This window comes from Podarcis melisellensis (assembly GCF_964234715.1).
Source record: "Podarcis melisellensis genome assembly, chromosome: 11".
NCBI classification, from domain to species: Eukaryota; Metazoa; Chordata; class Lepidosauria; order Squamata; family Lacertidae; genus Podarcis; species Podarcis melisellensis.
The window spans coordinates 60305880-60320752 of NC_138543.1; the positions used below are offsets into that span (position 1 = coordinate 60305880).

Sequence of the window (14873 nt, forward strand, 5' to 3'; positions counted from 1 at the left end):
GTCACTACATAGACTTCAGCAAGTACAGTATGAAAACACTTTTCCGCAACCTGGATCTCGGGGCCTGTCCCACACGACTGGGGCAACACCCCACTACCAAACTTTTTCAATACCTGATTTGAGTTCAGTTAGGAGCCATTGATCTCGGTAGAAGCTGCCATCTCCACTACCATAAGGGATAATGGAAACAATAGTAGAATTTATCTGTGGAGCTCATAATTCAATATGGGGACATACTGTGTTGTCAGTGACCCAAGCAGTAGTGTCCTGTGACAGCAGCAGTGACTCTGTGATTAGAATTGGTTTTAGATGTATCAAATCACTTTGAACAGAAAAGGAACTATATCTCATGCATAAACTATCACCCCCAGGTATAGAAGGTGAGAACTGATAGTAAAGCCCTGATAGTGTGTCTGAATTTTGAATGTAAACAAGCACTCAATGGATGAATCTGGAGCAGAGCCCTATGGCTGACCATGTTTTTACACCGGAGTTATAATGTAAGCCCTTAACCTATCGCTTTCCTAATGACAGCGGCTCGGCTCTGGCATTTCAAGGGAGGGATCGAACAGCTTTGACAAGAGACACTTCATTACTAAATGAGACATTGAAAGGAAGAATGCTGCAACACAATAAGGTGCAGGTTTTGGTGGCAGAACCAAAGCAAGTTGCTGCTGATCAAGTGCTTTGAGAGTCACGTGTGGATCCTGCAGCCACAAACTGCTGCAATGGTCAGAGCACAGGGAAATGTGATTTGCTGCACTGTGTGTACTGGCAGAAAAGCCTTTCTACCATTTCCTCCCTTGAGGGAGGCCTCTGCTGCTGGACAATTTACTTGAGTTGTGATCAGGATGTTGTCAGCCTCTCATATCTGCAGCCAAAAGCAACTACTGATCCTGTTGCACATCAGTTTGTTTCGCAGCAGCAGCAGCAGCTGCTGCTATTTAGCACTTCTGCCATGCTGTGAACTACTTTTGCATTCAAACCAAATTACATTTTATCAGAATACTGAATTTGACACAATTTAGACCTCTGTGCAAGTTTTGCTCAATTATCTTTTTACTTCAATTAAAAATTCAGTAGAAAAGCAACATGCATAATATTCTAAGTGAATTCACTTTAACCTACTGACTCTTAAAACAAAGAACTCTTAGAAACATGTCCATGTATTGTAGTACACAGCTCTCGTGTAATGCCACTCAGCTAGATTCTCGACCATTTTACTAATTGGTTAAGTTGTACCTGAAAAGCAGGAACTGTGTCCCTGCTGGGTTTATACCTGCCAAGGAACGTACCTGCACCAGGACTTAATGTGCACATGATTTCCTTTAGCGGTGGGAAAGGTCAGTCAAAGAGCTGCTTCTGCTGCTCTGAATGTGACGTGGTTAGTTGGTGCTTGGTATGTGGGAAAGGGAATGACCAATGTTGCTGTAAGGACAGTGCTGTGACCCCTGAACTGCTGGGTTGAAGTCACAAAGGTCAAGCCAGAACGGGGTGAGATGAGGTTGTGGCATCTATTGGCATGTGAATGCTGATGCTACTCTTGTGAAATAAGGGTACGTATGTAGTCAGGAGGCACCACCTAAGTGGAAAATATTGCTGCCTGACTGCTAAGCTTCCAACTTAGATGAACTTTGGGGTAGAACAACCCTGTTATGGATACCAAGCCCATCTTTCATAAGCGATGGGCTTGACAGAGTAAATCTCAACTCCTGACTACGCTGTCTCCCTGACGCATGGAAGGAAACAAATTAAGAGCAGCTATCGTGATGTGCAGCACTGTGTTCTCCAAGGCAGGCAAGGTTTTAAAGGATACTGGCTTTTGCTGCCCTATGCTCTTGTTTGGGGTTTCAAAACTTCCAGTTATCACTTTCTGTGAATCCTTTTAATATTGTTTCTCTCCACCATCTTGGAAAAGCCTCATTCACAAGATGGACTAGTATGCTGCAAAGCTATTGTGCATAATGCCTGCATCCTCTTTGGGGCTGCTGCCATAAAGCAAGTATTCACTTATTTTTGTACAAGTTGGATTGAGTTCTGTTCGTTCAGACTAGTGTTGATGGCTTGATAAAAGTGGCTTGGTTCTGTCAAAAGTTCCTGCTTAGAAATCCTGTCTAGCAAGACGAGAGCACCAATTTCACAGAGCTGTTAGGCACATTATGTTTACGACAGTCATGCAAAGGCTTCAGGCACCATGTCACCCTGCCTTCCCACTTGCAGTCTGACAGCTTGCTTCTTCTAACCCATCTTCACGAAGCTCTTGAAGGTCATGTGTGGAGCAAAGTGATGCCCACCCAGGCTTGACTGAAATCAGCTGTTGTTATTTAATTTAGTGCCTGCCCTTCACACTAAGGTCCCAGAATGGGTTACAACAATATAAAATACAACATCAAAAACAGTTTTAAAGCTTACAGTCAAAAAAAGAGACAACCGTAAAAGAAAGTGAATCCTGAAAATAAAATGCAATTTTAAAAGGGCAAATCTGAAAATAAACCTTTTTAGTTAGCGTGGAAGCACCTGATGAGCAGATCGCCAAGGCACAAGTGTAGAATGCTTGGTAAATACGGCTGAGGGGAGAAGAGAGGGATAACTACAAGAATGTGAACTCTGTGTCTCTGATCTGTAATGCTGATAAACAGGTCCACTGGCTCTCTTGATACTTTAGACACTTCAAGCTGCCAAAGCAGCCTAGCCATACGGGGCTTTGGTAGTAGCTAGTACTGTTTTCTTAAAGGCTACACTGCACTGGGTTTTCTATTGTTTTTTGTCACTACGCAAAACTGCCATAAATGTGAAGTTGCCTGAGTGATGGCAGGAGAAAAGGAATCACTTGATCCCCTTCTCAAAGTCTTGCCACAGTGGTCAAGTATTTAGATGAATGGCAGAGCACACAATCTGGACTTCCGCTGAGTTTATGCTGCTAAAGTTAAGCCTTAAGTCTTCAAGCACATGCCATGTAGAAGACCCAAACTTTTGGAAGTCCTCACTGTCTTGAGCTGCTGGTCACTGAAGGTCAAATGCTTCAGCGCAGTCCTCACCCATGCTGCTATTTCATAGGGAAGTTGTCTGGTGCCGTCCCACCTGCAGGAGCAGCTAGAATAGGCTGCAGCTGGCTTCGCAATCTTTGGATGCATTTGGATTTCAGCGCCAGGATTTCATCTAGCTGCGCCACAAAGTCCTCAAAATCCTAGCAGAGGGAAAATGTAAGGAATAAGGATGGGTGTGTTAAAGATCATGAACTCTACAAGTGAAGGGTATTTTTAGAATCAGAGTTGCAAGTTGCTTGCCCTGTGTTTTTCAATGTTTGCTGAAGGGACTCACCTTCACAACCCCAGCAGACTGCACACAGTATGCAGCTCATGCAGCTCCAAACAACAAAAGATGATCCATGGAGAAATAAGCACGGCTGCAAGGGGGGGGAGAGGCCCTTTAAAGAATATTCAAACACGACTCACCAGCTCTGACATTTTACTGATCAAGCCCTCTTCCTGGAAACAGAGGGCTGCCATTTCATCCAGCTGTTCCTGATGGATTTGGAGCACAAACTGCCTATTGGGGACAATTAAAAATAAAAACCCTGGTAACAAAATCCTCAGTGTTGCCTCGCTGCAACTGTCAACTCTCAGATTTGGCCTGTGAAAGCTAAACCAGCTCGCCAGGCCCATTCTGCAGCCATCCTGACAAACCTTTTTCTGGAAAAGGGGGAAGCTGAGGACAGACAGTATGTAGCCTTTATTTAGCGTTTGAGCATTCAGAGCACGTCACTCCCATTCTCAGTAATTCTGACAGCCACCCAGAGTCTAATTGTCCCTATACTGCAAATGACAGGTTGACAGACCATGGTTTGCCTAATGCTGCCTGCAACATTTGAAGTGGGAGCTTCTCCACAGCTCACTCATATTTTCATAGTTGTTGCACTAGAAACACAGGGTTGTTGCTACAGAAATGGCCGTGGGTTTTGCTCTCTGCAAAGGACATAGCCCTCTGATCTACCCAGTGGCTAAGATGTTTTTCTACCAGCTGCCAACCATTGTAAATGGGGAGTGGGTGGGGGATAGAATCCAGAAAACTCACCTTCCTAAAGCTTCCTTATACTGGAGTGAGCTTGGAGATAAATCCTGTGGGCTAGAAGAATTCAATGTGTTCTTGGAAGACCTGGTGTTCACCTCTTTGGAGACAACCTCTGAATCATGTTCTGCATCGTCTGAAGGTGTGTGCATAAACACATTCTGAGAAAAGTCGTTCTTAAGAAGCCCCATTTCGTCACTACTGAATGTCAATTTGAATGCTTCCTGCAAATGGCCAAGTTCCAGTTTCCCAAATGCCAAGCTGGGCTGCGGTGTGAGGCTCTCCCCAGCGAATTCCTTCTTCCCTGAATCATTAGAGATGGAGAGTGCCTTTGAAATGGAGGTTTCCCTCCCTGTATTGGTATGTTTGAGCTGTGTCATGGACTTGGAGCCATCCTCTTCCCCCAGGCTGAATTGCCCTGAACAGCTCAATGAGGAAATCATGGTTGCTTCGGTGTCTGCATCATACTGTGGGCTGGTCACATACTCACTGACCTGCAGGTTACTAAGGAGCAGGGTGCCTCCGCTGTCTCTGTGTGGGGAGAGGAGATCCACCAGGCCTCCATCTCTGGGTGAGTATCCACAAATACAACCATACAGTTCACTCAAGCCCAAGGGAGAAGAAACCTTTGGGCTCTGACATGGCTGCGAAAGCCACTCAGTCTTGGCTTGCGGCGAAAGCACCAAGCCAACGTTTCTCCTCCAATTACCCGTTTCATATAGACTGGGCGCAGGGGATGATTTTCCCCCATGAAGGTGCCTAGTGCCCTCATCTAGTTGCTTTCTGGGGCCAAAGGGTTTCTTTTCGACCATCTCCTCCTTCTGTGGAGCCTTTCCTTGCTGCTGGTGGGAAGGGTTGTCTTCTGGGTTGCGTGTTGTCAAAGCGTTGAGAAGGGTTACAGCCAAAGGGGTCATCTCTCTAGTAGCAACATCCACTGAAAAATCCAGAGTCCCACAAAGGCCTGTTCCTGTTTGGAGATGCCCTTTTCCTGCGGTACCTGAAAGAGGACCATCTCTCCCTTTGAAAGAGTCTTCCATCAGGCAGCCCACAGCAGAGTTTGGGGATCCCAAGGTATGGGCCGAAGGTGGGCTTTGCATTGCCTTTTCTGTCCCAGGGAATTGTTCATCAGGGCAGCTTAGAGGTAGATCTGCGCATCTGAGCTCTTTTTGCCCCAGAAGCGATTCTTCGGTGCTTAGCCTGTTGCACACAGTGTTGTCTTGCGAGCAGTAAGGCTTCTCTGGCACGTCGTTCTTTGGAGAAGAACTGCCTGCCGAGGTGTCCTCTGTGCTCCAGTCCAGCAGACTGCTGTTGCCTTCCTCGCAGCTCATGCAGGCCTCCTCCACCCCTGGCAAAGCTGTGCCTTTACTCTCAAGCTTGCATGGTTTGAAAAGCAGGTCTTGCCCACCCTGGACTTCCTGCCCTTCAGCACATTCTCTCTGATGAAGGAAAAACGAACCCCCCTGGCTGCATTCCCTTCCGGCTTCTGCCTCCGGCTTCCTCCGGCTGGGACCGACGGAGAAGGAATCCTCGCTGAAGTCGCTGTCCTCCAGATCCTCCAGCTGCATCGTCTCGTCACGGCACTGGGGAGGAGATGCCAGAGCCTGGCAAGGGGGCTCCTGCTTCACCCGGATCTCCTGAGGCATGTACTGGGCCAAGAACTTCTCCAGGGGTTGGTAGTTCAGCTTCTGCTGCAGAATAGGAGGCTGCTGGAACTGCTGGTGATAAAGGCGGAGGTGTTGCTCCCGGTCTTTCTGGTGGGGTGGGAGCCTTGTCCATGCTGCAGTGCACTGCTCTGCAAACACTCTACTGCCTTCCTCTGTGCGGAAGGATGGTTGGTCCGTGTCAGCAAAGGAAAAATCAGCTCTGGAAATGAGCTGTTTCTGCACAGGTTGGGCTTTCAGGCACTTGGCTCGAGGTCTGTCTGCTTGGCTGCTTTCTCTCCTGGACCCAAAGTCCTTCCCAAAGAGGCTGTTCCCAGGATGCAGCAGTGAGTCTTCTGTTGTCTTTTTGGCCGCTGGACCTGCCCTCGGAACGCCTTTAACTGGGCTGGTGCGGCCGAGCCACAGGGGACCAAAATGACCTTTGCGGGCCTGTCCTTTCGGGGTGGAAGAGAAAGGAGGGTGCAGCGGGTGAAACCCCAAAGGTGAAGCCTTCGCCTTGGAAGCTGTAGGTGTTGGGGGCTGCTGCAACCCCAGCTTCACTTTCTTAGGAGAGCTCTTTTCCCCGCCTTGCACGCAAAGAGAACTCTGAATGCGTTTGGGAGATACGCTGCCTGGCGTTCGCCGTCGCTGTGCAACAGGTGTACAAAATTTCATCCCTCTCTTCAACTCTTTCACCCTGGGAATGAAAAGATGGACATTAGGGAAAGAAAGGCTTTCAAGCCCAGATTTTATTATCACATAACGCCTAGAATGTCTCTAGTATTTACAAGTGTTTAGGGCCCTTGCGATACATTATCTCCTTGCAGGCCTTACAGCAACCATGCAATAAAGATCACAGCCCTCTCAACACAGCCACTTGCTCAGTTCTGAACTGGAGCCTCCCCAATTTGTAGTGGAGCCCATTAGCCACAGTACCAGACGAGCTCTTTCTGTGGGCAGTTTTAAGGAATACTTATCCTGCTGCAGTTCCATCAGAACCAATGGCTCTACATTGGCAGGAGGGATTTCCACAAATCTTTCATATCAAGATAGACGAAGGTAGAACCCAAATGCCCTTATTTAGTTTCTGCCCGATTTCTTCATCCGCTTATGAAACACATCATCTTCTGAGTTTCTTTCTTAGGAAGCTCTTCATAGGACAGAAAAAGAGTAGCAGGACCCAATATGGGGTAGGAGGGGGAATACTTTGCCAGGGGCTGGGGGTCCAGTCAGTGGGAGGGGGTCTCTTTGGTGGCAAGTCAGGGGGACAGGAAGAAATGAGACATAAGTTAGCAGTTGTGCTTGAGGATATTGATGCAAGCTTTATTCCCTTCATTTGTGTTCATTTCAGGTGTTCAGATCTTGTAAGATCTGAGGCTGAGCAGAAACTGCAATCTTAATCTATACTGGTCCAGGCCCTCAAAAGCACATAGGAGAGGATTTCATAGGTTTTGAGGTGAGGTCACCCCTAATTGGACTCCCACACATTGGGGCTTGCAGGGTAAATGGAAATGTTGTCTTTGGTTGGAGCATAGATGCAGAGAGGTGGTTATGAGACTGACTCGCTAGGCACTTTCCACCTTGCTCCTGTCAAAAGTTATATAAGGGAGAATCTGCATATGGTTTGGGAAAATAGGAATCTGGGTGTGTGGTGAAGTTATTTTTAAAAATAAAAGCTGCTTCCCTCTTTGTTCCCAACTCTTCACTTGCCCTGAATATTGCCTCTCTTTGGGTCCTTTTGTTTCCTTCCCAGGTTCCAGTTACCAGTTTTTGCTATGTGTTTCAAAGCCCTCTTCATTCACCAACCAACTCTTCTCTTTAGAATTCTTCAAGATCTAAGCTGCAGCAAAGCTTTTCCTGAAATCCCCAATTCACCCTGCTGCTCCTCTACTGTCACTAGATCCTCACTGCTGACTGCACCTCATGTAACTACCAGCCCCTTGCTACAGATTGTATCACTTCATTATTTGGGGGGGGGTCTTCTTTCTTTGGTGATCACTTGTAGCCAAGTAAGATGGTTTTCCATGAAAACAGTCTAAACAGTGAGTCTGTAAGTGACTGTGGAGGCCATAGCTTTTGGGCGGAAGTTGATCACAGTGAGGGTTTGCCAAACATGCCTTCCTCTTAGCACGTTTCTCCTTTTTATGTGTTTATGTTATCTCCAGTGTTTATGTTACATTTTTTAGATTTGCCTTGGCAACATCTTTAAACTTATTTTGTTGTACACTGGTATTTCACTTTCCATTCTTAAACTGGGAATAAAGTAATTGCTTTGGAAGACAATAATCAGGCATCTGAACAACATGACCTGTCCAACGAAGTTGATGTTGAAGAATCTCTGCTTTGACACTGGTGATCTTTGCTTCTTCCAGTACACTGGCATTAGTTTGCCTGTCTTCCCAAGTGATGTGTAAAATTTTTCAGAGACACTGTTGATGGAATCTTTTGAGGAGTTAAAGATGGCCTTTATAAGTGGTCCATGTTTCACAAGCATATAGTAATGTTGGTAGTACGATAGCTTTGTAAACAAGCATTTTGGTTTCCCTGTGAATGTCCCGGTCCTCAAACACTCTGCACTTCAATTGAGAGAAAGCCGCACTCGCAGAGCTCAGGCGATGCTGGATTTTGGATCAATGCCGGCCCTTGTGGAAAGATAACTGCCCAGGTAGGTAAAGTGGTCAACATTTTCCAACGTTACACCATTAAGTTGGATTTGTGATTCTTTGTATAGCACCCAGCACACTGTCTTTTGTCAACATAGGATTCTTCAGCTTTGCCCTCGCTGACACCCATTTCCAGTCCCGGGGGGGGGGGGGGGAGCAGGATGTAGACCCTGACAAGCGTCCCCAATAGAATAGTGCCAATTAAGTAGGAACTCTGGAGGATTTCTTATAGTTATAGCTGGGAGGAATGGTGGGGTGCAAATTTAAACAAATGCATATACATTTATAACTATCTGTTGAAATCTCAAGAAATGTCTTTTCACTTGCTTCTTGCAATGGACCAAGCCACAGTTAAGCAAGTTTATTTGGCTAGAAATATTCACTCCACCAGTCATTTTAATCCACTAGCTAAATATAGATTCTAGCATCTAAAACAAGTTCAAGACACCAATAAATATCTGAGCTGCATTTTTGTTTATGTTTCTGGGTGGCAGCCCAGCTTTACAGGCGTCTTTATCACTGTGCGATTCTTGGTAATTTCAGTGAAGCTTGCAGTGTAAAAAGTTCCCGATGGAATGTGCCATTCGTCTTGTTTCCCATAAAGAAAAGAAGCTGCCAGCGTAGCTCAGATCACAAACCAAGGCTGCTCATCAGTTTAAACCATGGATTGATGGTAAGGCCAGCAGCTTGTTCCTTGGAACTGGAGGGACAGAAGAGCTCAACCTCCAACCCACTCTTGACAAGAAGTGGCAGTTAAAGATAGGAACCAGCAACACATCACCTTATAAGTGAAGCTAGGCAACAAAAGGTAATATTTGCATCACAACTGCACAATCTGGAATCTCACAGGGCCCAGGAGTGATTCCAGTGAGTCCATTTTGGTTCAGTGCCACCACTTACCTGTCTGCATAGCGCAAGGTGTTTAAGGTGTGCTCAGTCGCAATGTGGCTGGGGGAGACATTGGCTATCATGCAGGTCTTGGAATTGCCAACAAAAGAATCTTTCAGGACCTGGAAGGGAGAGGGACGGAAGGCACATCTTAAAGCTCTTTAGCCCAAACACATTTTTAAAGATCGCTGTTACCCATTCTGAACTAAATAAAACGGTACTGAATAAACGATGGTAACTGCTTTTCAAAAGTTTATATTATTATTATTATCATTATTATTATTTATTATTTATACCCCGCCCATCTGGTTGAGCCTCCCCAGCCACTCTGGGCGGCTCCCAATCGAGTGTTAAAAACAATACAGCATTAAATATTAAAAACTTCTCATTTTATCCTTACAGCAACCATGTGAGGTAGGCTAGGCTGAGAGAACGTGCCATGAAGTGTCTTAGCCTGATATGTACACTACTCCTGACCTCAACAGGATGCCTGGGATGCAAGCCAGCCAATCCAAGGTTTCCTCCCGCCATGGAATTCCAAACTTTATTGGGAAAACACTTTAAATGGAATTTATTCCAGATATCCAAGGAGACCACATTGTATTTTGCAACTGTGGGGATCTGGGATTCTGTCAGGGAATGTACAGCATTCTCACAAAACTACAATTCCCAGAGCTCACTGAGGAGGAAAAAGCCATTTGAGAGTTTAAAAACAAAGCAAGTTTAGAGCACAGAATGGTGCTGTTTCCCTGTAACTTGAACCCATTTGTTAACGTTGCTTTTCTTCCCATCCGCAAACCCTGGAGTAACGCTCGTTTAAAGCAGCCTTTGGGGAAAGTGTTCTGGTGTTGACCCGGGCCTTACCTGAGTGAGTTTGCTTTGCCTGAAGGGAGTATGAGCATGTTCCTGATCCAGGGCGCGGATGCACTCTTTCAGCTAGAGAAAGACAACAACAGGTGGCCTCACACAGTGAGCGAATGTAAAAATGGCAGCACACAGGGTTGTTTTTTCACAAGACCACACTTTGCTCTTTAGCAGAGGCTCTCAAAGTATTGGATGGGCCTTTGCAAGCAGAGGGATATTGCCAGTTCCTCCCTGGCTCTACTCAAGATTGCAATGACTGGAGCAGGCATCAGAGTAGCAATCTTTAGGTCAGTCACCAGTGCTTGGGACCATGGAGCAACCGTCTGTTGCTTTCCCCGGTGGTTTTTTCTTGGGGGGGGGCAGCTTATGTTATACGCCCATTGCCCCTAAAAACCAAGGGTAAGAAGGAAGATTGCAAACTTCCTTTTTCTGTGTTACATGCCTAGAGAGTCTTTCCTTGGCACAAAAAGCCCATGAATTCAGCATTTCAGGATTTCTGCGCTCTCTATAGACTACAGACCTCTGTTGAATGAGGCCACCGCTTCATCTAGCCTAGTTTGGTCCCACTGACACTGACTCTCCAAGGCAAAGGTTCCCCCCAACCCATCTCCTCTTTCAGCAGTTTATTTGCAGCTTCTAGGGCAAGACCCGGTTTATAATCAGGTTCTGAGTCTTCTTAGAAGGTTCAGGATTGGCCCTTTTGACTATGCAATGCAGACAATGAGATTTGGTAAAGTGATAACATTCTGAATCCGAATCAACGTTAGGGCAATGCATTCTGTCCTCATTCTGGCACCATCTGTCTTATAAAAAAGGGAGAGAGAAAGAAAGAAAGAAATAGTACCCAGCAGAAGCAAAGAGCATCACTACTTTATTTCCATGGTGGAGGATTTTTGCAAGCCGAAAACAGGATGTGAAGTTTGTGAGGGCCCATTGTGGCTCAGTCTTAAACGTCTCCTATTCCTGCACCAGCATCCAGATCTGGTACTCTACTAAACAATGCCATCTTCTAAAAAATCACTGTCAAATATTAGGAACTGTATTGCAGCCCTTCAAATAATCTCAAAAGAAGCAAAATTCACACCAACTTACAGCCAGAAGACTTTGATTTATTTCTGCACCTTCCATTTTTGTCTGCCGGTCGGAGTCCCTGGCATCTGCAGCTCTCTCGCTGCCAGCCAGGTCAATGAAGGAGATCCTGGAAAACCAAAATCATTTTAGCACAACCTTACCCATCTTTTAATTAATTACCGTATTTTTCACTCCATAAGACACACTTTCCCCCTCCTAAAAAGTAAGGGGAAGTGTGTGTGCGTCTTATGGAACGAATGCAGGCAGGAGGCTCTGCTCAGCACTCCCTTTAAAGAGTCACGTGGAGTGTGTGTGCGGCTCTTGGGGGCTTTTCTCTGAGGAGGGAGAAGGGCAGCCTGTCAGTCCCTTCACGTGGCTCTTTAGAGGGAGCGTGGGTCTTGGGGGCTTTTCTGGGTGGTGGTGGAAAGGACTGATGGGCTGCCCTTCTCCCTCCTCGGGGAAAAGCCCCCAAGAGCTGCACACATGCTCCACACGGCTCATGAAAGGGAGCGCTGAGCAGAGCCTGGGATGCATACAGGCTTTGCTCAGTGCTCCCTTTAAAGAATTTCCCCCCCTTGCATTCCCCCTCTAAAACCTAGGTGCGTCTTATGGAGCGAAAAATACAGTAATTCTTCCAGCAGGTCCAGAGTGAGGTTTTATCCTCAACACCTAGAGACGTGCTTGCTCGAAGCCATTTAAGCCAGCTTTTCCACCTTCACTGCTGCTGCCTTTGGGCCTCCCTCCTATTGTCACTTAGCGACAACCATTCCATCAGACTACCTGAGCCATTTCCATCCCCAACCAGTCAACATAAGAACGGTAAGCCCTAAGTGGCTTATGTCCAAGAGAGCCTCCAGCACCAATCTGCTCAGTCAGCAGGATCTACAGTATGGGACCGAACCTTTTCCATGTTCCATCTGTAGCTGGAGGGTGACTACTCAGGAAAACAGAGGTGTTCCTGATGGCTGAACTTAAATGATCGAATACCTTGCCTACAAAGCTGCATCTTGCTCCCTCGTTGTTCCCTTTTTTTGGCCGGCTGGTTAAAACCTTCCTACTTTGACAAGGAAATTATCTTGCTAGGCTTAGAAGTAGACCCTCACCTCAGACCGTTTATGTTGTTTCATTTCTTTTATGGGATTTTCATTCTTGTTGTAAACCACCTTAAGTGATGCAAATACACTGGAGGGGTTAAAGGGACCCCTGACCATTAGGGCCAGTTGTGACCGACTCTGGGGTTGCAGCGCTCATCTCGCTTTATTGGCCAAGGGAGCCGGCGTACAGCTTCCAGGTCATGTGGCCAGCATGACTAAGCCGCTTCCGGTGAACCAGAGCAGGGCACGGAAATGCCGTTTACCTTCCCGCCGGAGCGGTACCTATTTATCTACTTGCACTTTGACGTGCTTTCGAACTGCTAGGTTGGCAGGAGCAGGGACCGAGCAACGGGAGCTCACACCATCGCGAGGATTCGAACCGCCGACCTTCTGATCAGCAAGCCCTAGGTTCTGTGCTTTAACCCACAGCACCACCCGCTTCCCTACTGGAGGGGTTAGGTGTACATTTTTTAGCAAGCTCTTCACCAGGAGTTTCCTATGAGCAGAGTACATACACTCTTCACATGGTGGCTGCATTCTGAGAAGAGGACTGCAAGACTCATTGCAAGGTCTTGGAGGCAGAATGGAACATTTCCAGCTCTTTACCACTCACCTCCCAAACACTCTGTTTGCTGGGTCCTTAATCTGAATCTGGATAATGGCATGGGAACGGGAGGAATCCGAGTTGACTCCAGTTGCCCCAGTACTGCGCTCTTTTCCTCCTTTCAGAATTACCTGGAATGAAGGAGGAGCAGAACTAAGACTAGGACTCCCCACATAAACCCCACAGTGAAACTGCATATGTACTAGTACAGTGGCACCTCGGGTTAAGAACTGAATTTGTTCTGGAGGTCCGTTCTCAACCTGAAACCGTTCTTAACCTGAGGTACCACTTTAGCACATGGGGCCTCCCACTGCTGCCACGCCACCACCGCACGATTTCTGTTCTCATCCTGAAGCAAAGTTCTTAACCCGAGGCAATATTTCTGGGTTAGCGGAGTCTGTAACCTGAAGCATCTGTAACCCGAGGTACTACTGTACGGTCCAACCAGACCCAGATTACTCAAGGGAGCCCACACCACTCATTCAGAGAGAGGCAAAACTCCAGCATCATTGGGCATTTGGGAACTTTATAGTCTTCACAGTATATTAATTTGTCTTTTTCTTTTTATACTGTAGAAACACAACATCTACTTATGCCATCTTTTGTAAATTACTTTATTTTGCTTATTATCTGTTTTATCCTTACTCTTCTTTGTTTTGTTTTTTTGTTTTGTTATTCCATATTTGAGTTGTTTCATCTGTTAAATAAAAATTACTTTAAAAAAGAGAAATAGGAAATTCAATGTCCTTGCAACTTAAATGTCTGATGGCAGTTTGATGGCAGGTAATTCACCCCCCTAAATATTTCCTTCCATCATCACCAGCCTTGCCACAAAACCAGGAGGCAGATATTTAAGCCCAGCAACTTGTGGAGTCCTCATCTCTGCCACAAGGTCCTTTCATATGGCCCATTTATCACTATCTGAAAAACTCATTGAAAATCCTACCCATGTGCAACAATCACTCACTGGAAATGAGCAAAGCAAAATGTATTTCGTTAAGGCTGGACATAAGCTGGACAGTTTCTCTTCTCATCCCCCTACCCGAAACTATACATTCCAAGCGTGCCAAAGGATTTAGTGAGCCAGAAAGTGAAGAGACACAAAATCAGTTCAGTGCACTACGAAAGGCCAGCTTGCTCATCTGTCTCCATAGCCAACAGCAAAAAAAATACTGCCATAGTAAACAGCTGGGCCACTGGTCCCATCACCTCCTGGCAAATAGAAGAGGAAGAAATGGAGGCAGTGAGAGATTTTACTTTCTTGGGCTCCATGATCACTGCAGATGGTGACAGCAGTCACGAAATTAAAAGACGCCTGCTTCTTGGGAGAAAAGCAATGACAAACCTAGACTGCATCTTAAAAAGCAGAGACATCACCTTGCTGACAAAGGTCCGTGTAGTTTAAGCTATGGTTTTCCCAGTAGTGATGTATGGAAGTGAGAGCTGGACCATAAAGAAGGCCGATCGCCGAAGAATTTATGCTTTTGAATTATGGTGCTGGAGGAGACTCTGGAGAGTCCCATGGACTGCAAGAAGATCAAACCTATCCATTCTGAAGGAAATCAGCCCTGAGTGCTCACTGGCAGGACAGATCCTGAAGCCGAGGCTCCAATACTTTGGCCACCTCATGAGAAGAGAAGACTCCCTGAAAAAGACCCTGATGTTGGGAAAGATGGAGGGCACAAGGAGAAGGGGACGACAGAGGACAAGATGGTTTGACAAAGTTCTCGAAGCTATGAACATGAGTTTGACCAAACTGCGGGAGACAGTGGAAGACAGGAGTGCATGGCATGCTCTGGTCCAGGGGGTCACGAAGAATCGGACGTGACTAAACAAAACAGCTGGGCAGGCGGGGGGGGGTGCACAGCAATTTCAATTTCTGGTCAATAGAACAAAAAAAGAAATTGGTGCCAGGGCTGAGACCCTCAGTGTTAAAATTTTGCAATATCATTTCTACATCTATTGCAGTGCACAAAGTACT

The 14873-nt window shown here is 46.3% G+C and overlaps 1 protein-coding gene across 5 annotated transcripts in view; it reads right to left on the reverse strand.

Annotated features, from left to right (window-relative positions):
- Nucleotides 1–2751: 2751 nt before the first annotated feature.
- KIF24 (kinesin family member 24) overlaps nucleotides 2752–14873 on the reverse strand; it is a 31948-nt gene continuing 19826 nt past the window's right edge. For all 5 annotated transcript variants that reach the window (XM_081929568.1, XM_081929567.1, XM_081929564.1 and 2 more), the window contains exons 7-13: nucleotides 12902–13023; nucleotides 11216–11321; nucleotides 10124–10195; nucleotides 9272–9381; nucleotides 4075–6405; nucleotides 3456–3549; nucleotides 2752–3187 (exon numbers count right to left, since the gene is read on the reverse strand). In XM_081929568.1, the coding sequence (XP_081785694.1) occupies nucleotides 3047–3187; nucleotides 3456–3549; nucleotides 4075–6405; nucleotides 9272–9381; nucleotides 10124–10195; nucleotides 11216–11321; nucleotides 12902–13023 (2976 nt within the window). In that variant the 3' untranslated portion in view covers nucleotides 2752–3046. The remainder of the gene's footprint in view (nucleotides 3188–3455; nucleotides 3550–4074; nucleotides 6406–9271; nucleotides 9382–10123; nucleotides 10196–11215; nucleotides 11322–12901; nucleotides 13024–14873) is intronic.